This window comes from Cantharellus anzutake (assembly GCF_015039405.1).
Source record: "Cantharellus anzutake strain C23 chromosome Unknown EI90scaffold_112, whole genome shotgun sequence".
Lineage (NCBI taxonomy): Eukaryota > Fungi > Basidiomycota > Agaricomycetes > Cantharellales > Hydnaceae > Cantharellus > Cantharellus anzutake.
Window position 1 is genome coordinate 212,774 of NW_024067062.1, and position 27,497 is coordinate 240,270.

A 27,497-nucleotide genomic window follows, 5' to 3' on the forward strand; every position below is an offset into this window, starting at 1 on the left:
GTGTGGCATGGTTAAGTAACACGAGTACTGACTTCCTCATCCAATCAATGTTCGTTGCTAAGTAGCATCCTTGCGCTTCAGTTCCACGGACGAACCCGTATCGTGTCCCTCGGGTGCGGAGAATGATTAGATTATGGCCTATGCCGCACAAATATCGCAGGAAAAAGATATCATCCATTCATTCCTTCGTTCATTCAATTCTGGCCTTGTGCAATATTGGTCTTGATTGCAACACTCATCGTCGTCGCCAGCGGGGTATATATTTACCCCATGTTGGGTAGTTTGTTTGGCTTTCAAAGGCGTAAACTCGGAGTCGGGAACGTCCCACGATTTGCCGCTGAATCACGTTTGATGGCGTGCCCAAAAAAGGAAAGAGTCAGAAATGATGGCAACGAGAAAGGCGAACAGGGAAATAAGGTGGAGCTTTCAATGTGAATGCAAGTCTTTGTTTGAGCCGTTAGCTCGAAAGGACCAGATGCCAAGGAATTAAGCGCCAAGGTGCTAAATCACGTGTCATACGCAGTGTTAGAATTATTCCAACCTCGCTTCAGTCCCCAACACTCATTCCCTCGTTCCCTCCCTCACGCTCATTTGGTCTGTTGAGAAGGGCTACAATGCTTTCTCTAGCCCTTTTGTCTCTTGTTTCAACGGTTTTGACACTTAGTGCTCGCGCATTTAAAGCTCCTCGTGCTGAACTAGGGTCGCATCTCCTGCAGCCGTGAGTGTGTTTTCTCCCAATCCTCATGGCGGCACTATCGCTAATCAATGCCCCCTCCCGGGCAATAGCAATGATAATATCACAGATTGCATAAGCCCTGACCCCATGAACACTTTAACTGATCGTCTCAACATTGCTCTTAACACATCTGGGCCTGGGTATCGCCTCAGGCTTTGTCAGAACACCACCTACACCATCCAAGCTCCCATTCACTTTTTTGCCCCTAATCAAGAGATTTCAACTGTTGGGCTGCCTGTTGAAGGCGAGGACGGCGAAGATCTGCGCGCGATACTTCTCATCAACGGCCCAGTAGCGAATGGTGTCGGGCACACTACGGCAGTAGATGGTGAGGACGGATCTCAAACGGATTTTCCTTCTTCCAACCTCGTGCCGTTTCTGACGTATACATTCAATGATTCATCATTTCCCATAGGTCAATGCCAAAATTGCGATGGCGCTATTCTCAGACATGTCAGAGTACGTTTTCCCCTCCTGCAGCCCATCATTCGAATGGCGTCCGCGACTGTTCCATGCACTTATCTTGACTGCTTGGCATTTCTCTGCAGATAAATGGCACCCGGCTTGGTGCACCCCCCATCAATGGCGGTGCAAACATCGAAATGGGAGGTTCAAATTCTGACCAGCTGATTGAATACGTCAGGTCCTTCGATCCCCGAGGGTGGTCGTGTCTGCACGTCATGGAGGGTGCGCTGGACTGCACGAACACAACAGTACGGTATAATGACATTGGTAAGACGTCTTTTGATTGATGCCCAAATTTATGTAACCTGTGTTGCTTTTTTTTATATAGGCCCATGTGGCAGTGATGCCTTCCAGGTATGTAAGCAGCCAGTTTGTCATAATCAAGGTGAAACCCTTTAATACAGCAATGGGCGGATGGTATCAGCTTGAGCTGTCGTAACAGTTATGTGCACGGAAACTGGGTCAACAACCCTACAGACGGAGGGATTGTTATCTTCGGAAGTCCTGGAACGCTCGTCGAGAACAATACGATATGGGTCGAGACCAACACTTTGCTTGGTGGAATCGTGAGTCTCCTGAGCGCCAGCCTTTCTTTTTTTTGAGCATATCTGTCTCACATTTTGGTTCCAGAACATGGTCGACTACGAACCGTTTCTGGGGACTTACACTGGCGTTATTGTGCGAGACAATACAATACGCGGCGGGTTCGCCACTACTCCCGAGCTACCGGGAGCAACCAAGGGTGACAACAACGAGACTGTAATCATTAAGTTCGTCGCATCAGGTCGCTTGGTCTACTCATTATGCTGACGTTGGCTTTATGAACAGAATTGGGATTGCTATGGGCCCACGTACCTGGTTCGGCGACCGATACGGGCTGAACGTCAGTTTCGGTGGTTCGGTATATAACAACCAGTTTACCGGAGGAGTAAGTGAGGTCCAAGAGTGGATATCAATCTACCCTCTAACAATGTTCCTATTAGTTCGGTTATGCCATGGCGATGAGTGCTGTTACCAACTTCACAGTGGAGAATAATGTCCTTTTCGACAACACTTCCTTCATTGGGTCCCGTGGACCCAATTGCAGTTCAACAGACAACACCCCAACTCCAGAGCCCTTCGTTGCAGATCAGAACAGTGTCGTGGATTGTGATCTTCAATCATCTATCGTGCGAGTCTCTGATGGGGACTCCTTAACGTGCATCATGCCCACTGATGGGGACTTTTGGCCCTTTGGTGGCCAGCCATCGCCCAACGTCCCAGGTGAGGAGGGGCCAGGCAGCGGGGGGGCAGGCAAGGAGGGAAAATCGACAGCCCAGAACACTGCCGCAAAAATTGGATTGGGCCTGGGCATACCATTGGGAATCGTTGTTGCGCTCATTGGATCCTGGTATCTCAGAAATTGGTACCTGTCGCGGCCACATCATGGTGTTCCACGCTCGGCGTATCTAAAAAGGTACTCTTAGCATGCCCTAGACATTTTCTCGTCCCCTTTTTTTCTTTCTGCACCAGTGTTTTTCGTGTATCATTACTATCTCATGCTGTCACTTTATCCGCCTGGTTCTCTCCTACTCGTTGTCTGTCCATTATTTCTCATAGAGTTGTCTCCACTCGACATATTGTGAAATCCAATCCCTCTTTACCCTCCTATTCCTATTCTTAATGGTTTGGACTCTAGCCTTCATTCCTTAGCTTTTCTGGCGTTGGTGCATTTTCATTCGTTCCAGACTACTTCGTAGGCGCAAATTGGATCACGATACTGAGTTGGACGTACCGTTAATTGACAATTTGCTTGTTGGATTAGATTAGAGCAAAATCTATGCATTATTGGGGACTTACCTTTCATTTTTGATCATGACAGCATTTGCTTCAACGTAGCCGCTGCGTCCTTGGCGTTCGCTGTGCCTCGACTATGTTTCATGACGCGCCCAACAAGTTTCATGAGAACTCTTTGGTTTCCCTTACGGACTGCCTCGGATTCCTGAGGGAGGGCATCGATGGCATTTTGACATAGTTTTTCCAGGGACTCTGGCGAGGAAGCTTGGAGAGATAACTCTTGCACGAGTACCGCAACCGGTTTCGTCGTCTTGGTATTGAGAATATGGCGGATCAATGTTTTCGCTGAAGTGCCTGATATATAACAAAACCAATTGCTGTGAGAAAGAGATGATATCAATGTTGAAACTGTCCACAAACACTTACCTGTGAGCGTTTTGTTCTTCAACAAGGAGAGGACATCGCGCATGGCCGTGACGGTGACTGGGTTCGCGCTGAATGGTTCGTCTCGAAACACCAGTTGGCCTACAAGCTCATGTGTGATCCTATGTGACGCGCGTCAACATAAGAATTCCCACAATACACATGGGACGCGCCAGTTAATTGCCACTTTAGGGTTGCAATGTTTTGCTACCTGCTCAAAGTAGCTCACCGCTCCGCCTCTGGATGGTTCACCGTCAAATCCAACATCGGTGCCTGACTCAATTGACATCAGAATATCGGTGTCTCGGGCGCTGATGCCATATTGTGATTGCAATCGGGACCGAATGGCATGCGGAAGTTCGGGCATGGATTTTGCGATTTGTTTGATATAGCCCTGTAAGCATAATTTAATCAACCACAGGTTCCACTCTTGGAAAGTCGTATCCCAACCTCCGTTAGGATGAGAGGGGGGAGATTAGGGTCGGGCATGTATCGATAGTCCGGTGCATCTTCTTTACTGCGCAGAGTGTAGGTCTCCACGCGTTCTTCATCGAATCCTCGAGTTTCTTGAGCGATGGAGCGGCCGAGAGATAGCAGCGAAATGTGTCGTTGCACCTCTGAGACTAATCACGAAGTCAGTTACGCAGCTGAGAAATTTTGATAATCATCCTACGGATGGCGGACATGAGGAATTTGACGCTGTTCAAGTTTTTGATTTCGCAACGCGTGCCAAAGGGTTCCCCTTCCCTATTGATGGACACATTGACATCACAGCGCAATGAACCCTTGAACATATCATCACGCAGGAGCCGACAACGAGAGGAATTCCACCAACTTGTTCCATCTTCCCGTCACTCGCTCCAACTGCTCGAAGCACAGCCTGGAGGCTGCGGACGTATGCTCCAGCTTCTTCAGGAGTGCTACACCAATGCATACGGCATCAAGCCATAATACGCACAACGGGGGACATGATTCACCAACCGCATGTCAGGTAATGATACAATTTCCATGAGGCCCGCGCCAGCCCGGTTCAAATCTATACGCCAAAATTCGGCGCCCGGCGATTTTGTGGACTTCGCTGTATCCTAATTGCGGTGTATGAACAGCTATATCGGTGGAAAGGGAGAAGATGGATCACCTGTTCAAGCTGTATCTGCTCAATACGAACAACACGACCGGTGTCGTCCACGGAAACGCGTCCATTCCGCGCGAGTGGAGCTAAGAAGGGCTCTGATAATCTGCGACTCAGCAGCAAGATCGAGGGAATCTAGACGTACCATACTTTTGCGTGATTTGATATCCGCTGGGCAGGTCGGCATAGAAATAATGCTTCCGATCGAAAGAAGAGCGTTGATGAATATCACAGCCTAGTGCCAGAGCCGTCCGCACAGCGAGATCTACACATCGTCTGTTGAGAACCTGAAGCAAGGCTTGAACACAGTGTTGCACAGGAAGGGCGAAGGATAACACACGGGTAAAGTCCCGGGAAAAGCAGCATCAAATAAGGAGACGTGGGCATTCGGAGAAATGTCCTGGGAATTACTAGATGCTGATGAGTTGGGTTAAAACGCCTTGATCACCTTCATCGAGATGGGAATTACTGACGAGAAAATAACTTGGCTCGAGATCTAATTTGTGCGTGCACCTCAATCCCGATGACCGCTTGCCATCCCGGCCACCGGGGGTCAGAGACAAAAGTGGAGAACTCCTTGGCCAGGCGAGGCCGGGTGCGGTGAACTATGTTTGCGCATAAGCGCCAGAGCATTCGAGCTGTTTTTCGTTGATGCTTATTTGACCCGGGACCGATGGTTTTTCATCAGTACGCGTCGTATCTCGCTGATTATTATCATGTTTCACCCTGGCCTTCGCTATTTACTCTTTGCTCTTTTGACAGGGCCTGCTGTTACGCGTACCACGCGTGGCATTCCGACTCGTCAAAACGTGTCCATTGGCAAATTGGCGACTTCCTCTGGCCACCAACACTCTGAACCTGGCACCCCTCTCATCCTTCAGCCTGAGTTTGATGGTGTACATACCGCAACTGCTTTTTCACGGTACTATCAAATACATAATCACCTATCGACAGCCAATAGAGCGGCTATACCTTCCGATTCGAACCGATTACAAGGAGGTTCTACGGAGCACAGAGGCAACCCCACATATTCCTCCGCGACTCAGGGAATACAAACATCTAGATACCGTCCTGCAGAGCGTACACCTCTGACTTCCGCGACTCAGTCCTTTCGCTGTGGCAGCCACGAAGTTGAACATGATTCTAATCACGATTCTACTACAAGCTTATGTCCTGAGACACTTCACTATGCTGCTTCTCCGCCTCACTCAGTAATCGAGCCCGTCTCTCCCGCTAAAGTCACGAGTAAAAAGGTGACCTCTCGTGAAACGAACTGGGTACATCCCTTGGACAGCCTCCGGCCCTCTGATACACTTAGGGCGAGCAACCTAGTCTCGGCTCTCCCAAGCCCTCCTACTTCCTTCTCGGTGGCTGCGAGGGCTATGCAGTTGAGGGATTCGGGCACTCAACAACATAAAAAGAGAGGTGCCGATAAACCAGCGGAGAAAGCACGCTGTGTCACGGGGGTGAGCTTGTATCGCTGCTTAATATATACTCTCTTGATAAGTTGTCCGATTAGCGCCGACGGTGCTGCAGAAAGGCCATTTCCCACGACAATCCTGCTATGATTGACATACTCCAGAGGTATCTTGGTCTCTCAAGCGCAGGTCTCATCGGATTGCAGTGTCTTCCTATATCGAATGAACCAAGGAACACTTTTTGCAGTGAGGTAGCTGTATGCTGTGATGGCGTCCAATTGTAAGCTCCCTTGAAGTTTTTCGACAAAATTCTGCTCCATGAATAAATTGGGACAGCTACGATGGTGACCTCGTTCTGGATTGCTCGATGCTGAATTCACGCACTCGATCTAGCAGGTTCCCGCGCTGATCGATTCGTAACTTAGGCTCAGCTTCATAGAATTATGTATGTAGTCCCGCAACAGCATAAATCGTATCAAATAGATGTTTGCGTATCGAGTATAGACTAGAGCATTATTACTCTTCATCAGAACCCATGATGATTTCCGGCAGTGAGCCGACTTCGTCGTCGTCTTCACCATCTGGTGTAGGAAGCATATTATACCTTTGCTCTTTGATGGTTTGACCGTCTTCAACCATGGATGAATCGTCCAAATGAACTGGTCGCGGGGGTGTCCACACCTCGGGAAAGACATTCTGAGCCGAGCGTGGTGAGGTGGGGATATTGGGTGCTGTTTCAATCGTGCCTGTCTCTGGGAGCAATGGGATTTGGCCATTGTGGTTGGAGGTTGTGGGTGCCGTTATGGAGACGGGAGCCGCAGTAGTGACCAACGGCTGAGGCACTGAAGGGGACCAAGGGCGAGGAATGTTTGGGGCATTCAGTACGGAATCTTCCTCAATTGTGGGCGAAATGATCGATCGGTGCAATACGTTATACGTAGTATCCTCAAACGAATGCCACAGAGGTTTTGGAACGAGGGAAACAGGAATAATTTGGTCGGTGGTAGCGGCCCCTTCCATTGTGTCTTCCATCTTCTCATCGGCAGCCAAGGATATGCCCAAACCTAATCTCACTTCCCGTTCTTCCTTGCTTTCTCTGAAGAGCAAAATGTCCTTAATAGTCCTCGCGGAAGATAAGGAGGAAGACCACGTAGGTGGAAGGCCCAAGTGAGGGGGGACACGAGGGTGTAGAAGGAGATTTAGTGACACAAGAGAAGACTGAAAAAACCGGAGTTAGTAATGGCACGACTTCAACAAAAAAGACAGGAAATACCTGCCGATGGTCGTGAGCAGCGGCGTTAGCAGCAGACCTGATCAAGATGCTGAGGTTCTTCCTCAGCCATTCGTCCCCTCCAGTACCCCCATCTCGAAGAATGACGTCCTCGCAAGTCTGTGTTATCTTATCGAGAATAGTATGGAGCTGTTGGCGGTGGGGGAGGGCATGCGAGTCGTGGGGCAAACTTAATAGAAGGGAGGTTAATATTCGAAGTGTAATGGACTGGAGGGGTGCGAATGAGGGCGGGGATTGGCCAGAAGTAGTTTTAATGGCTGAGGACGTTGAAGATGGGATCAGAAGAAGGGGTTTGAGCGCTGTATCAAAAAATTAAGCTAACGAAAAATGAGGATTAATTAATGGCCCACCATCGAGGGACACTAGGACTTCCTGCCACACCTGAACATCAGGATTCAGGCACTTGGAGCCCACAGCCCCTGGTCTCAGAAGTTCATCACCTTCGAACGTTCCGCCTTTATCTTTCTTGTTTCCTTTAGAACCATTAGCTTGAATATAGTCATCAGTCGGTTTTGGCGGGGAGACATCAGCCCCTGAGCGACTGGGAAGGATCTTCAGCATAGGGACGAGTAAAGCGCGGATGAAGCGACCAGGCAGATACGGAGTGTGTGCTATCGGGTGCATGTGGGACGGAACAGATAGAGAGATGGAAACCGCTCGAAGAAGTGCAAGCCGGGTGGTCCTTAATGTATTTGATCAGTCTAGCAGAGAATGGTAAGCAACCCTAATATGAACGCACGGTGGATAATCCTGCTCAAGATGCCAGGCTATCAGGGAGGAAATTTTTGGGATGTACGGGGTTACATGATGTGAGGTGCTGAATAAGGCAGTATTATAGTCGAATTTCTATAGCGAGAAGAGGTTCTGTTACCTGTTGATTAGAGCAATATATAGATCACAGCCAATTTCCAGGAGCGAAGGAATAGCAGACACCTCCATCGAGCGGCGTAACGGGTCAACAAAAACATGTGGATCCTTCGTTATGGGCCAATAAAATTATATCGTCAAAGATATCTAAAGATGAGTGGTGGAACCTACTGAATGAGGGTCCATAGTGGTAACACTTAACAACCTGTCCACTACCGAAGCAATCGGGCCAAGGGGTAAAACTAATGGGCGAGACGATGTTGCACTGCAATGTGATTGAAGTTTGAGCATGCATCCCGAAAATAGCAGAGGGAGAAGGACCTTAGAAGTTTGACCAACAATGAAACAAGGGAACGAAGTCTATCAATGACCAGAGGGATCACCAGGGCTGGGGACGCATCTTCCGGGATAGTAGGGAGCTCGAGTCCTGGGGATGAAGGTAACGTTGCTATGCGATCACAAGATAAGCGTCCACATCCAAGACGATTGAGTCCCTTACCTTCTATTTTTGCCTCAACTTTGAAAGCTGTCCTCAATGTTTCGACGCACACAATGATACTATTTAATGTATCCTCAAGAGTTTTTCGCCACAACAGGACGGAACGAGCTTTGCCACCAGGGATATGCAGTGCGGAAAGAAGGATGGCGGACGAAGAAGCCAACAGCGATTCGCTGTTGTGCAGCTGACCGTCAATCCGACTTAGCCGAAACAGGGCAAGTTTAGTAAGTCGAGGGGTCAGTGACACATGCGCCGCGGGGAACGATGAGACCATATGCGTCAAAATTCGGAACGCGAAGACCTAAATCTTGTCAACACAGAGCGCAGAACCGAGGATAACCGCGCACCATAACTCTATTAGGTGTGTTCAAGTTCTCTGCAAGTTGTAACAATGCGATGCTGAATTTCTGGAGGTTGGGGGTGACCACCTGACGGTGAAACTCGGGCATGTCGAGGGCCGACGTAAAAATCAGGTGCAGTAGCCGCATCGCCTCGATGTGCACTGGCGGTGGTTCATCTCTCTAGTTTTCGAAAAGGCCAAGTTAGGCAGATATGCAAGGACTGCGACATGTGCCTACCGACAACGCAGGCAATGCAGATGAAATCCATGATTTGGCATTTTCTGTGAGTACCTCGGAGCTTAAAGACGCGACTCTATACGCAAGGCAGAAGCCTGCCCATCTTGCGCCAGGATAAACTGGCTTTTGGAGAAGTGAATGAATACGTGCAACTAGAAGTCGAGGCGAGCTCAGATGAGACGGCGTCAATTGCGAAACAACGATGAGAACGTTAGCGACCGCCCTCTCATCCGTCGAAAGCTGGTGCTGAAGGATGACATCGAGCTGAGCCATGGATTGAAGAGCCACAATTGGCCGACACAATTGACGCTAAGAAAAATTCCCGCACAGCCACACGCCTGACAACCGGCTCCGATCACCAATGGCACATCCCAGCGCTGGGATATTTGCCCTCGACCCCTCCGTGCAGGGACTTTTGACTTTAAGTGCATTTAAGGCACGATGTTTGGAACTGTCTTGCCGCAGTGTCACTCACCGTGTTGCGCAGGAAGGCTTCGATCTGCAGGAATTCATTACGTCAATATCTGACAAGCTTATACAGCAGTCAAAAGAGGACACGGGGTGTAAGAAACTCGGGCATATTCTTGCACATAGAAATTCTCATTCTGCTCTCGCCAGCGTTTGACCCAGCGCCATTCATTCGTACCTTCGAGTCTGCTGTGGACAATCTCCTAGCTATCCGGGAAGACGTCCAGAAGAAGAAAGATGCTTTAGAGGTCAGCGTGCGTGATGCCGAAAGGGGTTTTTCGCGCAAAATTAGTGAACTCAACTCAGGTTTTGAGGTGAATATCTTGATAATCCTAGGGCACGCCTCCAATAAAACTGACAAGCATTTCACGACTGCTCCAGGCTGTAAACAAATCGTTCAATAGCATGCACTCCAAGATATCACTTGTCGGGAAGTCAGCCGTCCGGACTGGGGAGACTCTAGAAACCCTTCACGCTTCACGTGAGCGGGCACATGCTACGCACGATCTCATCTCGTACTACCATCAATTCTCGTCACTGCCGGGGGAAGAGAACGATTACACAACCTCGAGCCGACTGAAGTTGGATGTAATGCGCCGAGACGGAGGCAAAGCTGGCCGCCAGAAAGTTGCCGTTATACTCAGACGGCTGAGTATTCTAGCTCGCGAAGTCGATTTACCAAATGCAGAGCAGGTGGCGTGGCCTCTTTCTCATCTACAATGAAAACTCATTTCCCCTGAATCACCCAGACCCGAAAACGCATTGAAAAGTATTGCGAACTCTTCGAAAAGGATATGCTCAAGCTCTTCGACAAATCCTACCGTAAGGGTGACCCAAAAATGATGGGCGTACGTTGTCAATCTTCGAAACTCCGTGCTTCTCTTTAATGTGCATTTCAATCACCTAGCACTGTGCCCAAACACTGCTGGAGTTTAACGGCGGGGCTTCTTGCGTTCAGATATATGTTAATCAGCACGATTTTTTTATCAGCAAATCAAAAATGCTGGAAGAGGTAGACACGCAAGATGACAGTGAACTGTGAGTTTGCAATCCAATTGCGTATGGATTACTGATGGGTGGTTGCCAGATGGGCTACACTACCGACCCCGTCACTCCCTATGCCCAAGTCCTCTAAGGTTCTTGTGGATCTCTTCAATGAGATAAGATTTACTGTTGGGCAAGAGAATGAAATCGTACAGGCCGTGTTTCCGCATCCTGTTCTGGTCATGGGTGTTTTTTTGCAAAGGGTGTTTGCTCAGTGTGTGAGTACTATAATGGTGACAGTGAGCTGAAAGTACTCAATGTCGCCGTGACCAATCAGATTCAGCAGTATATTGAGCTCTTACTCAATAAGTCGCGATCTTTGTCTAATCTAGCCTACTTGCGCGCATTGCACCTTTGCCACTTGAGCACTTCCAAATTGATCGAAGACCTGAAGTCAACTTACGATTTCTCTGCTTTGGCATCCACTTTAATACAAAATGTTGGCAGAGGAATGACCATAGATTCGGATCTACCAACTTCACCAAGCGGAATCCCTCAAACCGGGTCAGCGAACTCATCAAGTGGAGCGGCTCATTTGCTTAGTGGCGGTGCTGGGACTCTGTCCATCCCAAGTCTACTCGATACGGCTATGGAGGAGCTTTTCGTTCCCTATATCGAAGGGACCAAATACATCGAAAGAGAGAGCAAGAACCTCAACGAGCTGTACTTTGGTGCGGCGTCCGGCGCAGGCTTGTTGGACAAGTTTTCGAAATGGCATGTAAGCTCAACGACGCGATGACTCATTTCCATTGTTAAGAGCTCTCAGTCAGCCAGCGCCAGTGGCTCATCTTTTCCGCTCACTGGGTCGGGCGCAAGTACCGTCGCATCCAGTGTAGCGTCAAGTTCAATGAAGCTTCTTGATCGGTTCGGTGGTTCCGGAACGGCAGCAACAGCCTCGTCTGCTTCTGCCGCCTTCCTCAACAACATCGGGCGTCAATGGAGGGGCGCAGTCTCTAATCCCAGCTCTACTATTGCTTTGACCGAACCCGATATCGATGCCAACAATGGAAAAGTAGATGAAGACTCCACTTCCAAATCAGCAACGGAAGAAGATGGAAGATTAAGCGTGGATCTTGCCGAAACTGTTCTCAAATGGCACGCTGAGGCTGTCGGAAGATGCGTGGAGCTTAGCATTATCGCTGACATGTGAGTGGATCTCTAGTACACAACGTCGTCGCTCACCCCGTTCCACAGTCCGAAGAATGCTTTCGCTCTTATGAAAGTGCTCGCTGATGCTTTAATTAAAGGCTACGTTGAAGTGGCAATCAACGCGTGGGTACTGTGCATATTTCTTTGTATCCCGCGGACTGAACCACACCCAGTGCCAATGCCGAGCTCGCAGCAATTCCATCAAACACAGAACCGCGTCTTATTTCCTTGGCATCTCTCAAACAAGCAGATATGATTGTGCATCTTTGGCAGCAGTACGTTGGCATTGCTTTGTTGCCTCTGTCTCACACTGCCACTAGCGTGACCTTGAGGCGGTAAGCACGACGTTGCGTGAGCTTGCTGGCGTGACCCGATTTCCTCTTGGCAGGGAAATGATGGTTTACAACAACCAAACCGTTAGCAGAGCGGAAGGGGCTGCTGCTAGTCTGGTGCGGAAGCTCACAGACGGTACGATCTGCCAGCCTTCTGCCAGTTGCACTTCCAACTGAATACTGCACAGTCATTCAGGCATATCTTTCGAATTCATTATCCAAGCAGAAGAAAACAGACTTTAAACCCAAGAATGATGACCTATCGTTTGCGCGTGTCAACACTGAACCGTGCGAACTTTGCTGCGATACTCTCGAGAAAGTGCGTGATGCAGCTCGGGAAAATATGAGCGGAAAAAACCTTAAAGGCTTTTTAACGGAGATTGGTGTTGGATTTCACACGTAAGCCCTTTCCCTCGCCACTCTAAACTCCGTAAATCGTCATGACGTTCATGCTTATAGCTTGCTGCTGGAGCACATGAAGAAATTCCCGGTCAGCGCAACTGGAGGTCTCATGCTTGCAAAGTATCAGATTCCCTCCGCCTGCTTCTTAGCATACTCACTTCTTCGCGCTGCATAACAGGGATTTGAAATCATACCAGGATTCCATCGCTTCGTTCAACTTTCCTTTGCTCACTGAACGCTTTGAGTTCCTTCGACAACTAGGCAACGTTTTCTTGGTCCGTCCGGAGATTCTCAGGACATACATCAGGGAGAACTACCTCGGCCGTATCGATCCTGCACTCATTCGGCCCTACTTAGCAATGAGAAGCGACTGGAGCGGGCAACTGGAGCGTGCGTGGGATCTGGGCACCGGATTAAGCGGCGAGACAGTTTCTGATCCTGTTAATTCCAATACTGGAGTTGCAACCCTGGACCTTCCCTCATGGGCAAATCTGAATCGAATGAGTTTGGCACGTGGGATGGAGGGTGTCAACTTGCACGTCCACGAGCTCAAAGACCGACTATCAGCAAGTGGTGTTAGCCATAGACTGAGCGGAATGATGAAGGATTTGGAAAGTCTGAGGCTGCGGGCTGGCGCGAACAGAGGTTCGCCGTCCACAACTTCGCGCTATCCATACGCATGATTGTTCTCATACGTATGCAGCTATCGTTCGACAAATGCCTATACATGTATTGCTCTCAGATAAGCGGCTACGATTCGCGCTCACTTTTAAAATACATTCGTATTGTGACCGGCTTATTCCCGTTTACTGGAGAATCGCTACTACCGCCCTCAATCGACGGTTTCATGAACGCAGCGTTCTCGGCTTGAGTCTGCCTGTCAATTAACAATTCCTGGACATCAGAAGTCTATATTACTCGAGAGTGTGCAGTACATAACGAAGAAGAAAACACCAGAGTAAAACGAATGCAGGAGAGACAAGAGGCGCTTGAAGCTCACGGGTATTGGTAGTGTCTGTGAACATGTCATCAATTCCCGTCAGCACAAGCGCACCAACTCGTCCAAGGTCACGGAATGGACTGACTTTTCATACCAGTGGTTCCTAAGGCCCGAAGGTGTGAATGTTCTTGAGTTATCACAGTCGCATTCGAACACCTTGATTTCATCAAGTTTTTGTAGCCTTTCGATGTGGTGGGCGCGGAGATTCCCCATGTGACGTCTGCCAAAATCCACCCAGGCTTAAGAGTCCTTGTCAGCCCCCCCGAAGTCTTCGATGTCTGGGGAAAGAACGGGCGGTGATGCTTACTTTGGTCATCCATGGGACAAAAATGTTCATCGACGTGATACCTGAATTCCCGCGTCTTGGAGATATACTCCCGGGCATATCGAACAGACCAGTTGTTCTTCTTACACCAGATGCGAAGTCTACACAGAACGGGACATAGAATGACAAATCCCCCAAAGCACCGATTGAACCGTGAGGGCTTACTTGGTGTCCATTGCGGCGCTGGCTTCTTGCCTCGCTAACCTAACTGTGTCCATCCATTCATGAAACCCTCCCGCTTCCTTAGTCACAAAAGCACAAAGGCTGCCGTTAATTCATTGAATTTAAGCTCAGCCCAGCGTCACATACCTCGCGGACCCTCGTATATTTCCCAATATTTTCTGCAACATATGCGTCAAAGCCTGCACCACCGTTGCCATATTGCATCCTCAATTCATTGAACTTCCTTAGGGCAGGGAAGCAATAAAAGTGACACATCGTTTCAGTTGTAACGGTGAGCCTGTCCAGCTCAAGTATCCCTAGGAAAATATACACAGTCGGTCTAATGTCTATTCGGAGACGGACAGAGTTGTTCGTCGTACTATGAAGATATTGGATTTCCACGTGCGGAAGCAGGTATCGTTGCAATTTCCTTGCGCGGCGTGGCTTCACTAGCATCATGGCACTAGACGAATCAACAAGTACAAATTGATCGATTGTTTCTCCAGGTGTACACCTACCGCTTGGATCTATTTATTGCCGCACACTGGGATTCAGCCGAATGGTGAGCGTGTCTGCAATCGCTAAACTGACAACTCACGTCTCTACAGGTGACAAATAGTTGCGCGTAGCATATATCACCCATCAACGGCTCGAGAATTTTCGAGCAGCACTGATCGAAAATGTCAGCAACAACGTGATCTGGGACACTATAGTGGGTTATCGGAAAAACTCGCTTCGCAAGCCTTTGGACGATACAGGAACTGCGCCCAGGTGTGCTCCGTCAAGCTTGGATGGGGATTAGGAGTCTTGATTGGAAGGTGATCCCTGACATTCTTCCAAATGAACGAACTCGATGGGCGTAGAAGGAATAAACGAAAGGTTTTGTTGACCATCACGAGTCGGAGGAGATCGTGAGAAGTGATATCAGGGTCGTCAAGAATCTAGAATGATTGTCAGTGAGAGGAGCTGGCCAAGACAGAAGATCAGATTTGCGCTTACCACGCAGATTACATCGATGTGCACTGCGGGTTTTGGATTTCACAGAATAGATACGTAGGAATCATCAAAAACATACGTTCCAAGATTGAAATACGTGATCTCCGACGAGCTCCGTACCGAGATCTATTTCGACCCGAATGCTTTCCTGTGGAATGACACAGGTATGGGCATCTTCAACACAATTGGAGGTCGAGCCCTACCAGGGGCCGCAATTGCTCCAATACCCGTTTCTTCATATTCCTCTACCGAGATAGTGGCGATATTCTCTAATGGTATATTAGCTATCGGGGTATCGGAGGTGAGAAGTAGATTCACCGGGGGAATCTTCTTCGGACTTTCTCGCTGAAACTGAGATAAAATCGTCTGATGTGAATGCGGGAAGATACACGGAGGATAACTGCATAAATAGGCCGAAAAGCTGGGTAGAGTTGATTCACCTTTGGTGAATGTGGATTCGCTGAGGTTTATTTCTCGCGAAGGAGAGCGCAGGATCGCATCGGAGCTCCATTCTTTTCCTTGAAAAAACAAACAAACAGGGAACATAGATTGGCACCAATTCTACTCGTCTGTTTCGCGATTTTGACGCGTACTGCTGGATTGTGGCGCGAGAGATTGAAGGGTTCGAGGCGTATCTATTTCGGTGAATTCGGCTTTAAATATCCTTGAGGGTGTATCTAAGAGCATTTGATGCAATGAGACCATGATAAAACGTTGAGTCGGAGAGGGCTTAGGTAGGGATGCCGTGGTTCGGTTTGGAGCCGAACCGAATTGGTCATAACCCAGACTCGAATGCAATCATCCTCAAACTGCACCAGAGTGTGAGCGAACCTGTTATCGCGTTTGCGATTTGGGACCTTCGGTTGCGCCCTCCGAACCGAACCGCGGCATCCCTAGGCTTAGGTACTTAGGCACCTCTGATAGCTTGGTGGATGTCAGCTTCCTCCGGATGGCCAACATCTATGGCGTCGTCGGGACCGTAAAATGGAGAGTGAGACGTTGAGGCAAGATGACGCGTTAATATTGTGGATTTCACTCGCTTACCAGATATTGTGTAGCCGGGCGTAACGCTGTTACCGCTATGCAATGTTTCGTCAGGGAAGTTCCAAAGAGTGTTATCCATTAGGTTGTCGACGGTTTGCTGGTTGTGTTTATATCAAAGAGAGTTCTGAAGGAAGTGAGTGATAGCAGAGGAGCTGAGAGAGACCACGAAAATGGGACCTCCGAAATTCGTGGCAGCATTGCATCCGAGTCAAACCGTTCATGATCTGGATGCATGTGGGTATTCAGACATAATTATTCCGCTTCGATGCCGAAGCAACCCATAGACATGAACTTTTTCGAAAAAGAAAAGTGTATATATAGAAATTTGTCGGTTCACACTATGCATTCTCCGTACGATAACGATTCTTCTTTTAATTCAAGGAGGCCACTTGAGCAGCGACTGACATGGAATCCAGAGAGAATCCTAACGCTGCCCAAAAGGAGTGCGCGTAGTGGGAGCCTGCAGAGCGGGGAAGACCATATCAAGACGCTGGACTGCGCAGAGCATTGGACGTTGCAATTCTTAAACAAAGTAAATTGGACGAGACTTGTCCACTCACTGGATTTCATATGCGTCATGCGCAGGTGATTGGACTGTCTTCCGTTCACTCTTCCACACGGGCATCCTTCCCCATCGTTACATACGCTAGCGCGATGTCTAGAAAAAAGAAATCTGAATCTTTTATGACTTGTGTATTTGGGAGAGCACGTAGGAAACTGAGGCCTGATCGCAGCAAGCCTGATACCCCCAATCTCGTTGAGTCCGCTAATGGTGTGGCGCCTCCTTTACTTTCCCTCGCCCCTGAGAGAAGTGTTGACAATCCTTGTGGAACATCCAGCTTATATGCCACCCACAATAACGCCATCAACCAGCTCAGGCAGTGATCGAAAGAAGTAATCATCGGCGCTGCGAGACTAATTCTCCAAAATGCAGCTTCCGCATACAAATCTGTCCCGATTCCGAATCTTTATGCAATCCCAGGTTTGCTTCTGGCCTGGCTCCAAGCCAGATGAAAGCGTCCGTACCTTATGAGGCCAGTCCAGACGGTGTGAAAATGCCTGGTTGAAGGCCCGGGTGCGCTCTTGTTCACAGAAATATGGGAAAAAAATACGATATACCTTCTTATCGCAAGCTTGAGAAAATTTAACACGCGGAGCCCTTGATATTGCATCACCGGCGTTTGCAGCCTATCGGAAGGTCCGAAACGCAAATCTAATAGTCTCACAACCATGCAGGGCTGCCTCAACTCTGGTGGGATATTTTGTCCCGTCGCTATAAATTGCGTTGAGTGAAGATGTCGCCGAGTAAAACTGCAGTCAAACCCCCTCATCCGAAATTCACGACAAGACTGTGAATGCCCACTAAACGAACAGCGCCCAGGATACCTGAAGAGAAATTACTGCACTTGAGACAGCATTCCCAGAGCAAACGTGTGGCTTCAATAAGAACGAAGAGTACGCGATGAGCAAATGATCCAGGTGTTAACCCGAAGGATGAACGAAGGGTTGTTGAATAAGTGGACGCCTCGGGAAAATCACTGGCAGCTGTGCACCCACTCCATTGGAGAGCAGTGTCAAAACTGAAAACGTATCAGATTCAGCAGGAGCATGCAGAGTGACCATTACTTGGGGTGGCCAAAAATGCTATGGATCGACGATGAGATTGCCAGCAAGCGCGATAACCATGCTCAATCAGTTCATGGTTCCAGAATGTATGAATAGTAGGACGATTGGACAGAAACATTGTTTGATTGGCGCTAACCATGACGGGGTTGAGGGACTCCCGCGATTGGCTAATGCTTCGATCTAAAAGTGAGCAAAAAAATCTGAGGATGTTGAAGGGCGATCATATCGTCACTAAGAGCCCGTGTTCGGGCCGAATATGAATCCCAGGGGTCGGTGAGGGATGAATGACGCGGCTTTCTCCTCGCTCGCAAAACCAGCCTTGCATACTGTGTAACAGGGACAACACAGTGGTGTTCTCCCAAGACGCATTGGGACATGGAATGGTTGCGTTGACTCTGAGCTTCAATATGGCGTGTCCCATTTGAACCATGGCGGGTTTAACCGAAACACATTCATGCCGACGCTCCAGACCCTACCTGGCCTAGCTGCCACTCGCTCGGCTGCATGTTATATTTACTGCTTGCTTCATTGCCGTCTCTTCCAATGATAATGCCAAGCTTGCTGCGTGCGGGTTCACATAGCTGCAGCTGCCTTCAATTTCAAGTCGCCTCTGAATTTCTGCGCTTATCCGGGCAAGTAAGAATTTCCAACGTTGCAATTTCCAATCTGAGTGAATCTTACAGTGCTATGTACCTAACTATGTAGGTACTGCCCCTTCAAATAATGTTCTATACGCATCATGTGCGTGGCGACTGAGCTATACCCCATTCACTCCTCCACCCGGGCATCCCCCTCCTTACTTACTACCCGAGTGCGATGTCGAGAAAAAACCCGTTCAAATCCTTCTCCAAAGGAAGTCGTTCCGTTCCCGGCTCATCTTCACAACCGCCGCTCCCCTCGACCTCCTCCGAGTCACCTCGTGCTCTCTCGATCAATCTTCAGGTTCCTCGAGATCACGACAACACCCACAGCGATCGACATGGGTTGCCGACAGAGTCTTATCCTGGGCTCATAGTGACTGGCCAGGCTATGCCTTTTATGAACAGAGATTCGAAGAAATCGGAATCTCTTATATGTCGTATATTCGGGAGGGCCCGCAGGAAATTGAGTCCTGACCACAGCAGGCCTGACACTCCCAATCTCGTTGAGCCGTCCAGGTCAGCCACACCTCTCCAGCTGTCCGCTAATAATGCAGTGCCTCTTTCATTTCCCCTCGCCTGTGGGGGAAATATTGATAATCTTCATGAAACATCTGGCTCATATGCTACACATGACAATGGCCTGAGCGTTCATGCGCAATTGGAACGCGAGGGTATTAACGTGCCCCCCTTATCGGAACACGCGATCACACCATCGGCCAGCTCAAGCAGTGATCGACAGGATGTAATCATTGGCGCTATTAGACTCATTCTCCAAAATGCGACCTCCGCCCTTAAATTTGCCCCGATTCCGAATCTTGACACAATCCCAGACTTGCTTTTGAAGTGGCTCGACGTCTACGAGGTGAGTTCATCTTTCCGTTTCTGGGATCGATGAGGGTACTTTGTTCACTCTCCCAACGTTTGTGGGACATGATTTGGACAGATCGTCGGTGGAAATGACAAGAGTCTCAAAGGCTTATATGGTGACATCCGAAAAGCCTATGACACTATTTTTCAGCCACTCGCGCTGTCGACTGACCGTATACCTGATGAAGTGGTTTTTTTCATCAAGGGGTTTCACTCGTACGTCCATGTGCCTCCTTTGCCATGCATTTGATTCAATATTCCTGCTGACAGGGCCCTGGAACAACAAATAAAAGAGGTCAACACACTCAACAATCAAGGTCCCGTGAAGAGGACGATCTTAGCAAAGGAAATCGCTACGAGGATAAGCGATGTGAAGGCATGTATAAATGATGCCATTAACAACTTCTCGGTTCGTTTCCATTATGGAGGCGCCAAGTGCCCTACACACTAACTGATTGCGTTCCAACAGACTCAGGCAACTACTTTAACGCTGCTTCGTACAATCGAAGCATTGGTGCGATGTACGTTTCCAGGCTCATTCTTAGGGTCTTTCATCAACCCTTCCTTTTAGCTGAACTTAAACGGCTTGGGGAAGTCGCGGCCGAGCACACTTACGTGAAAAGCAAATCAGAATGCCTTCCAAGCACACGGGACAACATACGGGAATCGATTCTTGGACATCTGAAAGATGCCAAGAACCGATTTGTCTGGCTACGTGGATCACCCGGTACCGGGAAGACGGCGATAAGTATGAGCATTGCATCCACGCTTGAGAGGGAAGGCACTCTTGCGGCCTCGTTCTTTTGGGACAAAAACCGAAAGGGAACAGGGTTAGATTCTTTGGAGTTGTTCCCTTCTACCCTTGCACGCCAACTTGCGCTCTTCAGTGCGGACTTCAAAGTCTCACTCGTCAAAAGCCTTCGGCGGCCAGAAATGAGACTGTTTCTGAAGCTCTCTCTGGAGAGGCAGATGCGGACTTTGATCATTGGACCGATGGATAGCCTTAAGGGAGTGTTGTCTGGGAGCAGCCGACGCTATGCTATCATCTTGGATGGCTTGGATGAGTGCGGGGATCCAGCGGATCTCGACTCCCTGATGGAGCTCGTGCTTCTACTTTGTGAGCTGCCTTCGCCCTTTGCTGTACTCGTTAGCTGCCGGCCGGAGTCTACAGTCCTCTCGGCTTGGACTAGAGCGCGAGATCAGGGGCTTATGATTCCCTGTGAAGATGTGGATCAGATTGAACGGGACACTTTCCACACCATCCGTCGCATGGTGGACGAAGGATTTCACAATTTTATCAAAAACTCCCAGTGGAAACCATCTGACGAAGATCTTGATGTCTTTGCGAGAGGTTGCCGTGGATTGCCCATTATGGCTTCAATCCGAATACGTGATGCGCAGTTCCAGATTCGGTACTATGGTTCCACTCTTAAATCGGAGTTCGAATATTTCCGTAATCTTAATGAAGTACCTATGGATCTGAAGTCGGAGTACTTGCGAATCATGCGACGAGCCTACATGCGGAATTCCTCCAGTATTCGTCGACATGTGGTCAAGAACTATCGCGAAGTAGTTGGGATACTTGTTGCTGCAAGCTGGAGTGATCTTGGCACAGACGACATATCACAACTCCTGGGAATTGCTGAGGATGAAGTACGCTCAACTCTAAAACCCATCAGCTCGATCGTCGATCTTCCTTCAGACAACGAGCAGACTGTCAAGTTCTACCATGCGACGGCAAAGGAGTTCATTACAGGAGATCCTATTGGCAAGAAACAAGACAAAGTATTTTTTATTCGTGATGTAAAGGGGTATAGCATTGGATTGCCACTTCTTCGATTTGTAAATGATCTCATTCAGAAGAATGAGTTTGGCATTCCCACCGAACTTCCTTTGGGAGACAGAAAGAAGTGGGAGCTCTTTCAGAGCAAGCAGAAACCTAGAGTTGTCGAAAATGTGCTTGCCCGGCTCTTCTTTCACTTGGACCCTTCACTGCTCTTTTCACGGGAATTTAATGAATTGCAAAGAGAGTTTGAACAATTCTTTTCAACAAACTTACTTTCATTCTTCTCATGGCTCCAGGACAGATGGGCGATGCTAGGGACAATTGATTTATGGATGTCATGGAAGTCGAGTGCACATGTGGGTTATAAATCAATTGTGTTTTGTGTATCTCAGTTATATGACATCATTCTTTGTGTTATAGAATCACACATCAATAGTGCTGGTAGAGGAGGTGGAGAATTTTATATGGAGGTTGGGTTCCGACGCCGATCCTTGGGATGTTTATCGATCAGGCCTTCTATTCACTTCATTGTCATCACCCCTCTATGAACTCTATGGCCATCTCTCAGATCCTGTTCGAGTCTTCAGTATATCCGGCAAGTTTTCCGGTGGCTTTATTCCTTTGAGCAAGGATGCACGTCTTGCTCAAGAGGTCATGAAGGCAAAACTGACTGAACTGCCAAAGAAGTTCAATAAATATGGCATAGAAGAAACCAACTACGAAGCCGAGTTCGCCGAACATGATGTTCGCAACGGAATCGTAACGTGTGCAGCAATCTCCCAAAATGGTTCTCATGTTGCCCTTGGCTTTGGAAACGGGGTCATTGAGGTTGCCGACATCGACCAACAGCACATAATTTCTCGATTCCAATGCAATCCTCCCAAGCCTCCGGTTTGGATCGAGTTTATCTGTGGTGGAAACAGTCAGATTGCCACTGAGGATACTGATGGACACATCACTATTCTCGGTCCTGGAACAAGTGTGGCGAGGCTCGGCACCCTCCCCAGTGGTTGTTTCCCTGCTGTAACTGCGGTGTCGAACGATGGATCTTTCATCATACGAGTCCCACAAAATCTCGGCCAGGCTTGGTACGAGAACATGGCACTCTTACGTTTTTCAGGCGAGCCATCCGTTCAACTCCTTGCATCTCCTTCCACCCCCTCCCCTGCTCAGTCTACCCAATCTCACTCCGATCTATCCATCCCTCAATGCTACACAGTTCGATTCTCTCCAGGGAGCCGATATGTTGGCGCTTACGACAGAAACTGTGCGTTCGTCTGGTCAACAGGTTCACACAAGTGGATGGCTCAATATCGCGTGCAAGATTTCAACACTTGGATTTTCAACACTGGTCTTGAACCCCCTTGCCTGTATAACATCCCTGTGCCTGTATCGTGCAACCCTACTCTTCTTTTGATTCCAGATAGTGGTGCAACTCGTGCATCAAGTACCAAGCGAGAGTTAGGGCATGATATGGATGAATCCTGGTTGAAGCGCCCCTTTTACGACCTCTCACCCAGCATACAAACTAGCCAAGACCGCATTAAAGTCTATTCCTCCGCAATGGGAAGGATCCCACTAGTTGATGGCGACGGACGCATTTGGTTCAATGGGGAAGACGAACTCAAGATTCCATACGACTACGCCCCGACCGTACGGTCCGGAAATTCTTTCAGCGAGAAAGAAGCCTGGTACGGCGATCTGATGCTCAAGGGTGGTGGTAGGAGAGATCCAGACAGCATATATTTTCCTCGGGCGAGCAAGGATGGGACTCGATTTTTGCTCCAGGGAAAGCTGAAAGCCCCAGTGGTCGTCGATATTAGCCAAGTTGTTTAGTGCATCCATTACACGTCCAGTCATTTTTCTAGTTCCTCCACCACTGTTTTCACTTTTCGATGCATTGGATCGGACTTATTGTACGTTTAATATTGATGTCATTTACTAGCTTCTAGCATCCTGTTTGTGAAAAGAATGGAACTTGAGAGGACATGGATCAAAAAGCTCTAGCGTTTTGGTGGGATGGAAATTCCGCGATCTTTACCTCAGTACTAGAACATTCTACACGGCGCGGCATATTCCCCTCAAATAAAAAATTATAGAAATGTGTGTCAGGCAGCAGAAACGACAAAACGAACTGCATGCTGCGTGCTGGGATCCTGCACACTTTCAGCCTTGGATATTGAGGGGAGGACTCGGACATTAACAATGTGACCATTCGCCAAAGCCGTGTATTTACTCCCCTTTAAACACTGGCTTCCTCTTCTCTCTGAATGCCTCGAGCGCCTCATCTCGATCTTTGCTTCGTAACAATGGTGCATAACATGCTTGCTCAAAGTCCAGTCCGGTTTCCAAATCAACTTGGTCCGCACGAGAGATCGCCATTTTTGCTGCACGGAGGGCAAGGGGTGCTGGGTGCGAGGTTTTGAGGTTTGAGGTAATGTAAAAGCGTGTTGGGAGATAGGAAGATGGTGAAGAGATAGGACATACCGGATGTTGAGATTTCTTGAGCTAGTTCCATCGCTCGATCGAAGGCCGTACTTGACGGATCAGCCACATAGTCGACCAGCCCTGCAGAGACACATGATCCAGCCACCACTTGAATCTTGGATAGATGCACCGATAATACATACCGAACGCAAGCGCAGCATTCGCGTCCATCATTCTCCCCGTGAATATCAACTCTTTCGCTTTCGTGATTCCCAGGAGTCGAGTGGCTCTCTGCGTACCTCCGGCACCAGGTATGATTCCAAGCTTCGTTTCCGTCAATCCAACCTTCTTCGCCTCGCTCCCCGCCACACGAAAATCACATGCAAATGCAAGCTCCAGTCCACCACCAAGACAGGGTCCATCGATAGCTGCAATTGTTGGCATCCGGAAGTCCTGCAGGAGGGTGAGAGTGGAACGGAGAGTTTGGAGGAAGAGGGTAACAGCGGCCGGAGACATTGTGCGTCGCTCAATGAGATCCGCCCCAGCGCAGAAGGACCCACGCTCAGATGAGCGAATAATGAGGACGCGCAGACTTGTGGGAGGGATGTGTGTGAACGGGCGTAATGATCGAGCAGCGTGTGTAGCATTGGATTAACTTGGAACAAGAACTTGCGAATGGATGAGCTTACTGACCCTCTAGCTTCACTCGCTTGCTCGATCGAAGCCCTCAACTCGCTCAAGAGTTTTACAGAAATTGCGTTCTTCCGTTTCGGTCGATCTAACGTTATAGCCGAAATGCCATCCGAAACTTGCTCCAGATAGGCATCTGGCTTCGCCGAACCTTCGCTAGGATCGTCCTTTGTAGCCTGCATCGTTAACCACCGTGAGTTAATGAGAGACTTGAGGGAAGTAGGTAGAATAGGTCTGCAGAGATATGTAGAGGCCGGCAGTCGGCATCAATGGATTCCAGTGTCAATCCTCCATGTCAGCATCCAAGGCATCCCGCCCTCTCTTATCCGCCTCTTCATACAGGTCTTTTGGTACAGGGAGGCGCAACCCATTTGTTTCAGGGCCGATCCAGGATAATTCCAGCTCGAATTCCTTGTGAGGGCTTTGAGAGTAGTGGGTGCACGATAGGTTTCTCGATAGTTCAATGCCTCATCAAATGCGCGTGAAGCGAGATGACGACCATCCGCTAATAATCCAGCTGTGGCCTTGAAAAGGGAGTAAGACGAACCATATGAAGTTTGAATAATAGGAAGACTAACCATGCCAATGTGTCGATCGACTGATTGGATGCGTCTATTTGAGCCTGGGACCAGCAGTTTCGAGTGTACGAGTTTCTCCAAAAAGAGTACAATGCCACCGTTCACTCTAAGACCAATTGCTGTCCTGGAATTCGCGTGAAGGGTTGGGTATTATTCATAGTGTATCTCTAATCACATACCCTGAATTCGGAGGTGAGAAGTAGATTCACCGCGGGCATCTTCTTCGGACTTTTTCGCTGAAACTGAGGCAAAATCGTTTGGTGTGAATACAGGAAGATACACGGAGGATAACTGCGTCAATGGGCCGAAAAGCTGGGTAGCGTTGATTCACCTTTGGTGAGTGTGGATTCGCTGAGGTTTATTTTTCGCGAAGGAGAGCGCCGGATCGCATCGGGGCTCCATTCTTTCCTGAAAAAAAAACAAACAGGGGACCATAGATTGGCACCAATTCTACTCGTCTATTTCGCGATTTTGACGCGTACTGCTGGATTGTGGCGCAAGAGATTGGAGCGTTCGAAGCGTCTCTATTTCGGTGAATTCGGCCTTAACAATCCTTGAGGGTGTATCTAAGACCATTTGATGCAATGAGACCATGATAAAACGTTGAGTCGGAGAGGGCTCAGGTAGGGATGCCGTGGTTCGGTTCGGAGCCGAACCGAATTGGTCAGAACCAAGATTCGAATGCAATCATCCTCAAACTGCACCAGAGTGTGAGCGAACCTGTTATCGCGTTTGCGATTTGGGACCTTCGGTTGCGCCCTCCGAACCGAACCGCGGCATCCCTAGGCTTAAGAACTTAGGCACCTCTGATAGCTTGGTGGATGTTAGCTTCCTCCGGATGGCCAACATCTATGGCGTCGTCGGGACCGTAAAATGAAGAGTGAGACGCTGAGGAATATTTAATCAAGATGACGCGTTGACATTGTAGATTTCACTTGCTTACCAGATATTGTGTAGCCGGGCGTAATGTTGTTACCGTTCCAAAGACTGTTATCCATTACGGTTTTCTGGTTGTGTTTATAGTCAAGAGAGTTCTGAAGGAAGTGAGCGATAGCAGAGGAGCTGAGAGAGACCACGAAAATGGGACCTCCGAAATTCGTGGCAGCGTTCCATCCGAGTCAAACCGGAGCCTCGACTTCATGATGTGAGTATTCAGACATAATTATTCCGCTTCGATGCCGAAGCAACCCATGATTATGGAAACGTGAAAAAAAAAAGTATATCTAGAAATTTGTCGGTTCACACCATGCATCTCCGTACGATAACGGTTCTTCTTTTAATTCAAGGAGGCCACTTGAGCAGCGACTGACATGGAATCCAGAGAGAATTCTAACGCTGCCCAAAAGGAGTGCGCGTAGTGGGAGCCTGCAGAGCGGGGATCGAGTATCAGGCTTCAGTTTCCTACGTGCTCTCCCAAACACACAAGCCATAAAAGATTCAGATTTCTTTTTTCCAGACATCGCACTAGCGTATGTAATAATGGGGAAGGATGCCCGGTGGAAGAGTGAACGGAAGACAGTTCGATCACCTGCGCATGACGCATATGAAATGCTTCTGTAGAAAGAAGCTGGATGCGGAGGGTTTACTGCACTGCACCAGTGAGTGGACAAGTCCTCGTCCAATTTACTTTGGAATTGCAATGTCCGAAGCTCTGCCCAGCATCTTGATATGGTCTTCCAGTGATGTGGCGCCTCCCTTATTTTCCCTCGCCCCTGAGAGAAGTATTGACAATCCTTGTAGGACATCCAGCTCATATGCCACCCACGATAACGCCATCAGCCAGCTCAGGCAGTGATCGAAAGAAGTAATCATCGGCGCTACGAGACAAATCCTCCAAAATGCAGCTTCCGCACTTAAGTCCGTCCCGATTCCGAATCTTCATGCGATCCCAAATTTGCTTCTGGCCTGGCTCCAAGCCAGATGAAAGCGTCCGCACCTTATGAGGCCAGTCCAGACGTGAGTCGTCGCCACTGGTGTGAAAATGCCTGATTGAGGGCCCGGGCACGCTCTTGCTCACAGAAATATGGGAAAAAAAAAAAAGATATACCTTTCCATCACAAGCCTGAGAAAATTTAACACGCGAAGCCATTGATATTGCATCACCGACGCTTGCAGCCTATCGGAAGGTCCGAAACGCAAATCTAATATAGTCTCACAACCAGGGCTGCCCCGACTCTGGTGGGATATTTTGTCCCATCGCTATAAATTGCGTGGAGTGAACATGTCGCCGAATAAAACTCCAATCAAACCCCCTCATCCGAAGTTCACGACAAGACTGTGAATGCCCACTCAACGAACAGCGCCCAGGATACCTGAAGAGAAATTACTGCACTTGAGACAGCATTCCTAGAGCAAACGTGTGACTTCAATGAGGGCGAAGAGTACGCCCTAGGACGAATTATCGACTCCCAACAGCTCATTCGCTGAATCCTTACCGATGAGCAAATGATCCAGGTGTTAACCCACGAAGGGTTGTTGAATAAGTGGACGCTTCGGGTAAACCATTGGCAGCTGTGCACCCACTCCATTGAAGAGCAGTGTCAAAGCTGAAAACCGATTCAGCAGGAGCATGCAGAGTGACCATTACTTGGGGTGGTCAAAAATGCTATGGATCGACGATGAGATTTCCAGTAAGCGCGATAACCGTGCTCAATCAGTTCATGGTTCCAGAATGTATGAATAGTGATAAATATTAGGACGAACCATGACGGGGTTGAGGGACTCCTGCGATTGGCTAATGCTTCGATCTGAAGCTGAGCAAAGAAAATCTGAGGA

General features: G+C 48.7%; 12 protein-coding genes across 12 annotated transcripts; 6 read left to right on the top strand and 6 right to left on the bottom strand.

Annotated features, from left to right (window-relative positions):
• The first annotated feature begins 554 nt into the window (after positions 1-554).
• On the top strand, positions 555-2,860 carry EI90DRAFT_214800 (uncharacterized protein). Its single transcript, XM_039052633.1, has 10 exons — positions 555-594; positions 682-718; positions 787-1,064; positions 1,152-1,195; positions 1,285-1,468; positions 1,530-1,555; positions 1,606-1,767; positions 1,832-1,971; positions 2,030-2,129; positions 2,185-2,860. Exons 3-10 carry the CDS (start codon positions 824-826, stop codon positions 2,665-2,667), a joined length of 1,380 nt encoding a protein of 459 aa, XP_038909348.1. The 5' UTR covers positions 555-594; positions 682-718; positions 787-823; the 3' UTR covers positions 2,668-2,860.
• Positions 2,861-3,053: 193 nt separating this feature from the next.
• On the bottom strand, positions 3,054-5,165 carry EI90DRAFT_2943849 (Glutamyl-tRNA amidotransferase B subunit; the record flags this gene model as incomplete). Its single annotated transcript, XM_039055303.1, has 11 exons — positions 3,054-3,331; positions 3,404-3,522; positions 3,556-3,794; positions 3,851-4,023; positions 4,074-4,185; positions 4,236-4,320; positions 4,382-4,485; positions 4,539-4,618; positions 4,678-4,819; positions 4,873-4,949; positions 5,006-5,165. The coding sequence occupies 11 exons, from the start codon at positions 5,163-5,165 to the stop codon at positions 3,054-3,056; spliced, it is 1,569 nt and encodes a 522-aa protein (XP_038909349.1).
• Positions 5,166-5,841: 676 nt separating this feature from the next.
• EI90DRAFT_3085703 (uncharacterized protein) lies at positions 5,842-6,483 on the top strand. The gene is made up of 2 exons (XM_039062152.1): positions 5,842-5,998; positions 6,052-6,483. Exons 1-2 carry the CDS (start codon positions 5,915-5,917, stop codon positions 6,232-6,234), a joined length of 267 nt encoding a protein of 88 aa, XP_038909350.1. The 5' UTR covers positions 5,842-5,914; the 3' UTR covers positions 6,235-6,483.
• On the bottom strand, positions 6,374-9,458 carry EI90DRAFT_3158790 (uncharacterized protein; the record flags this gene model as incomplete). Its single annotated transcript, XM_039066194.1, has 10 exons — positions 6,374-7,168; positions 7,224-7,540; positions 7,592-7,923; positions 7,981-8,058; positions 8,113-8,216; positions 8,280-8,373; positions 8,430-8,556; positions 8,608-8,908; positions 8,955-9,128; positions 9,186-9,458. 10 exons carry the CDS (start codon positions 9,456-9,458, stop codon positions 6,467-6,469), a joined length of 2,502 nt encoding a protein of 833 aa, XP_038909351.1. The 3' UTR covers positions 6,374-6,466.
• A 62-nt stretch (positions 9,459-9,520) lies between these two features.
• EI90DRAFT_3085706 (exocyst complex component Sec10-domain-containing protein) lies at positions 9,521-13,374 on the top strand. Its single transcript, XM_039062153.1, has 15 exons — positions 9,521-9,621; positions 9,673-9,748; positions 9,804-9,967; positions 10,035-10,346; positions 10,403-10,501; positions 10,561-10,691; positions 10,741-10,915; positions 10,975-11,415; positions 11,464-11,843; positions 11,892-11,969; positions 12,020-12,181; positions 12,235-12,314; positions 12,367-12,577; positions 12,638-12,700; positions 12,759-13,374. The coding sequence occupies exons 1-15, from the start codon at positions 9,547-9,549 to the stop codon at positions 13,261-13,263; spliced, it is 2,952 nt and encodes a 983-aa protein (XP_038909352.1). The 5' UTR covers positions 9,521-9,546; the 3' UTR covers positions 13,264-13,374.
• A 6-nt stretch (positions 13,375-13,380) lies between these two features.
• On the bottom strand, positions 13,381-14,677 carry EI90DRAFT_215406 (uncharacterized protein). Its single transcript, XM_039052635.1, has 7 exons — positions 14,666-14,677; positions 14,448-14,611; positions 14,215-14,384; positions 14,071-14,147; positions 13,888-14,006; positions 13,666-13,819; positions 13,381-13,595 (listed from the first exon to the last, which is right to left on the bottom strand). Exons 2-7 carry the CDS (start codon positions 14,524-14,526, stop codon positions 13,577-13,579), a joined length of 618 nt encoding a protein of 205 aa, XP_038909353.1. The 5' UTR covers positions 14,527-14,611; positions 14,666-14,677; the 3' UTR covers positions 13,381-13,576.
• Positions 14,678-15,932, bottom strand: EI90DRAFT_215405 (uncharacterized protein). Its single transcript, XM_039052634.1, has 6 exons — positions 15,504-15,932; positions 15,382-15,429; positions 15,267-15,332; positions 15,143-15,211; positions 15,067-15,089; positions 14,678-15,008 (listed from the first exon to the last, which is right to left on the bottom strand). Exons 1-6 carry the CDS (start codon positions 15,607-15,609, stop codon positions 14,775-14,777), a joined length of 546 nt encoding a protein of 181 aa, XP_038909354.1. The 5' UTR covers positions 15,610-15,932; the 3' UTR covers positions 14,678-14,774.
• Positions 15,933-18,320: 2,388 nt separating this feature from the next.
• EI90DRAFT_215881 (uncharacterized protein) lies at positions 18,321-19,531 on the top strand. Its single transcript, XM_039052643.1, has 4 exons — positions 18,321-18,365; positions 18,439-19,236; positions 19,294-19,457; positions 19,512-19,531. The coding sequence occupies exons 2-3, from the start codon at positions 18,550-18,552 to the stop codon at positions 19,306-19,308; spliced, it is 702 nt and encodes a 233-aa protein (XP_038909355.1). The 5' UTR covers positions 18,321-18,365; positions 18,439-18,549; the 3' UTR covers positions 19,309-19,457; positions 19,512-19,531.
• A 95-nt stretch (positions 19,532-19,626) lies between these two features.
• EI90DRAFT_3085717 (uncharacterized protein) lies at positions 19,627-21,118 on the top strand (the record flags this gene model as incomplete). Its single annotated transcript, XM_039062154.1, has 4 exons — positions 19,627-19,650; positions 19,711-19,762; positions 19,813-20,931; positions 21,001-21,118. Coding segments are annotated over exons 3-4 (983 nt in total), but the record flags the coding sequence as incomplete, so codon positions are not given.
• Positions 21,119-21,980: 862 nt separating this feature from the next.
• Positions 21,981-23,005, top strand: EI90DRAFT_3085719 (uncharacterized protein; the record flags this gene model as incomplete). The annotated part of the gene is made up of 1 exon (XM_039062155.1): positions 21,981-23,005. A coding segment is annotated over one exon (855 nt), but the record flags the coding sequence as incomplete, so codon positions are not given.
• Positions 22,936-24,660, bottom strand: EI90DRAFT_2979219 (ClpP/crotonase-like domain-containing protein). Its single transcript, XM_039055970.1, has 4 exons — positions 24,148-24,660; positions 23,658-24,046; positions 23,515-23,595; positions 22,936-23,435 (listed from the first exon to the last, which is right to left on the bottom strand). The coding sequence occupies exons 1-4, from the start codon at positions 24,324-24,326 to the stop codon at positions 23,260-23,262; spliced, it is 825 nt and encodes a 274-aa protein (XP_038909358.1). The 5' UTR covers positions 24,327-24,660; the 3' UTR covers positions 22,936-23,259.
• On the bottom strand, positions 24,394-24,854 carry EI90DRAFT_3170763 (nucleophile aminohydrolase; the record flags this gene model as incomplete). The annotated part of the gene is made up of 2 exons (XM_039066319.1): positions 24,394-24,668; positions 24,723-24,854. Coding segments are annotated over 2 exons (390 nt in total), but the record flags the coding sequence as incomplete, so codon positions are not given.
• Between the last annotated feature and the right edge of the window lie 2,643 nt (positions 24,855-27,497).

What these genes read in the sequence shown, in the direction of transcription:
- EI90DRAFT_214800 (XM_039052633.1), top strand. Translation starts at nt 824, where the DNA reads ATGAACACTTTAACTGATCGTCTCAACATTGCTCTTAACACATCTGGG. An exon ending in AGTACGGTATAATGACATTG is followed by an intron (nt 1,469 to 1,529) that starts GTAAGACGTCTT and finishes TTTTTTATATAG; the next exon opens with GCCCATGTGGCAGTGATGCC. An exon ending in ACAACCAGTTTACCGGAGGA is followed by an intron (nt 2,130 to 2,184) that starts GTAAGTGAGGTC and finishes TGTTCCTATTAG; the next exon opens with TTCGGTTATGCCATGGCGAT.
- EI90DRAFT_3085703 (XM_039062152.1), top strand. Translation starts at nt 5,915, where the DNA reads ATGCAGTTGAGGGATTCGGGCACTCAACAACATAAAAAGAGAGGTGCC. An exon ending in AAGCACGCTGTGTCACGGGG is followed by an intron (nt 5,999 to 6,051) that starts GTGAGCTTGTAT and finishes TTGTCCGATTAG; the next exon opens with CGCCGACGGTGCTGCAGAAA.
- EI90DRAFT_3085706 (XM_039062153.1), top strand. Translation starts at nt 9,547, where the DNA reads ATGGCACATCCCAGCGCTGGGATATTTGCCCTCGACCCCTCCGTGCAG. An exon ending in AACTCAACTCAGGTTTTGAG is followed by an intron (nt 9,968 to 10,034) that starts GTGAATATCTTG and finishes CGACTGCTCCAG; the next exon opens with GCTGTAAACAAATCGTTCAA. An exon ending in GGAGGTCTCATGCTTGCAAA is followed by an intron (nt 12,701 to 12,758) that starts GTATCAGATTCC and finishes GCTGCATAACAG; the next exon opens with GGATTTGAAATCATACCAGG.
- EI90DRAFT_215406 (XM_039052635.1), bottom strand. Translation starts at nt 14,526, where the DNA reads ATGATGCTAGTGAAGCCACGCCGCGCAAGGAAATTGCAACGATACCTG. An exon ending in AGCGCCGCAATGGACACCAA is followed by an intron (nt 14,007 to 14,070) that starts GTAAGCCCTCAC and finishes CGTTCTGTGTAG; the next exon opens with ACTTCGCATCTGGTGTAAGA. An exon ending in TTGTCCCATGGATGACCAAA is followed by an intron (nt 13,820 to 13,887) that starts GTAAGCATCACC and finishes AGGACTCTTAAG; the next exon opens with CCTGGGTGGATTTTGGCAGA.
- EI90DRAFT_215405 (XM_039052634.1), bottom strand. Translation starts at nt 15,609, where the DNA reads ATGTTCCCTGTTTGTTTGTTTTTTCAAGGAAAAGAATGGAGCTCCGAT. An exon ending in TGGAGCAATTGCGGCCCCTG is followed by an intron (nt 15,212 to 15,266) that starts GTAGGGCTCGAC and finishes GTCATTCCACAG; the next exon opens with GAAAGCATTCGGGTCGAAAT. An exon ending in ACGTATTTCAATCTTGGAAC is followed by an intron (nt 15,090 to 15,142) that starts GTATGTTTTTGA and finishes CAAAACCCGCAG; the next exon opens with TGCACATCGATGTAATCTGC.
- EI90DRAFT_215881 (XM_039052643.1), top strand. Translation starts at nt 18,550, where the DNA reads ATGTCGAGAAAAAACCCGTTCAAATCCTTCTCCAAAGGAAGTCGTTCC.
- EI90DRAFT_2979219 (XM_039055970.1), bottom strand. Translation starts at nt 24,326, where the DNA reads ATGCAGGCTACAAAGGACGATCCTAGCGAAGGTTCGGCGAAGCCAGAT. An exon ending in CAAGCGAGTGAAGCTAGAGG is followed by an intron (nt 24,047 to 24,147) that starts GTCAGTAAGCTC and finishes CCCTCCCACAAG; the next exon opens with TCTGCGCGTCCTCATTATTC. An exon ending in GAATGCTGCGCTTGCGTTCG is followed by an intron (nt 23,596 to 23,657) that starts GTATGTATTATC and finishes GTGTCTCTGCAG; the next exon opens with GGCTGGTCGACTATGTGGCT.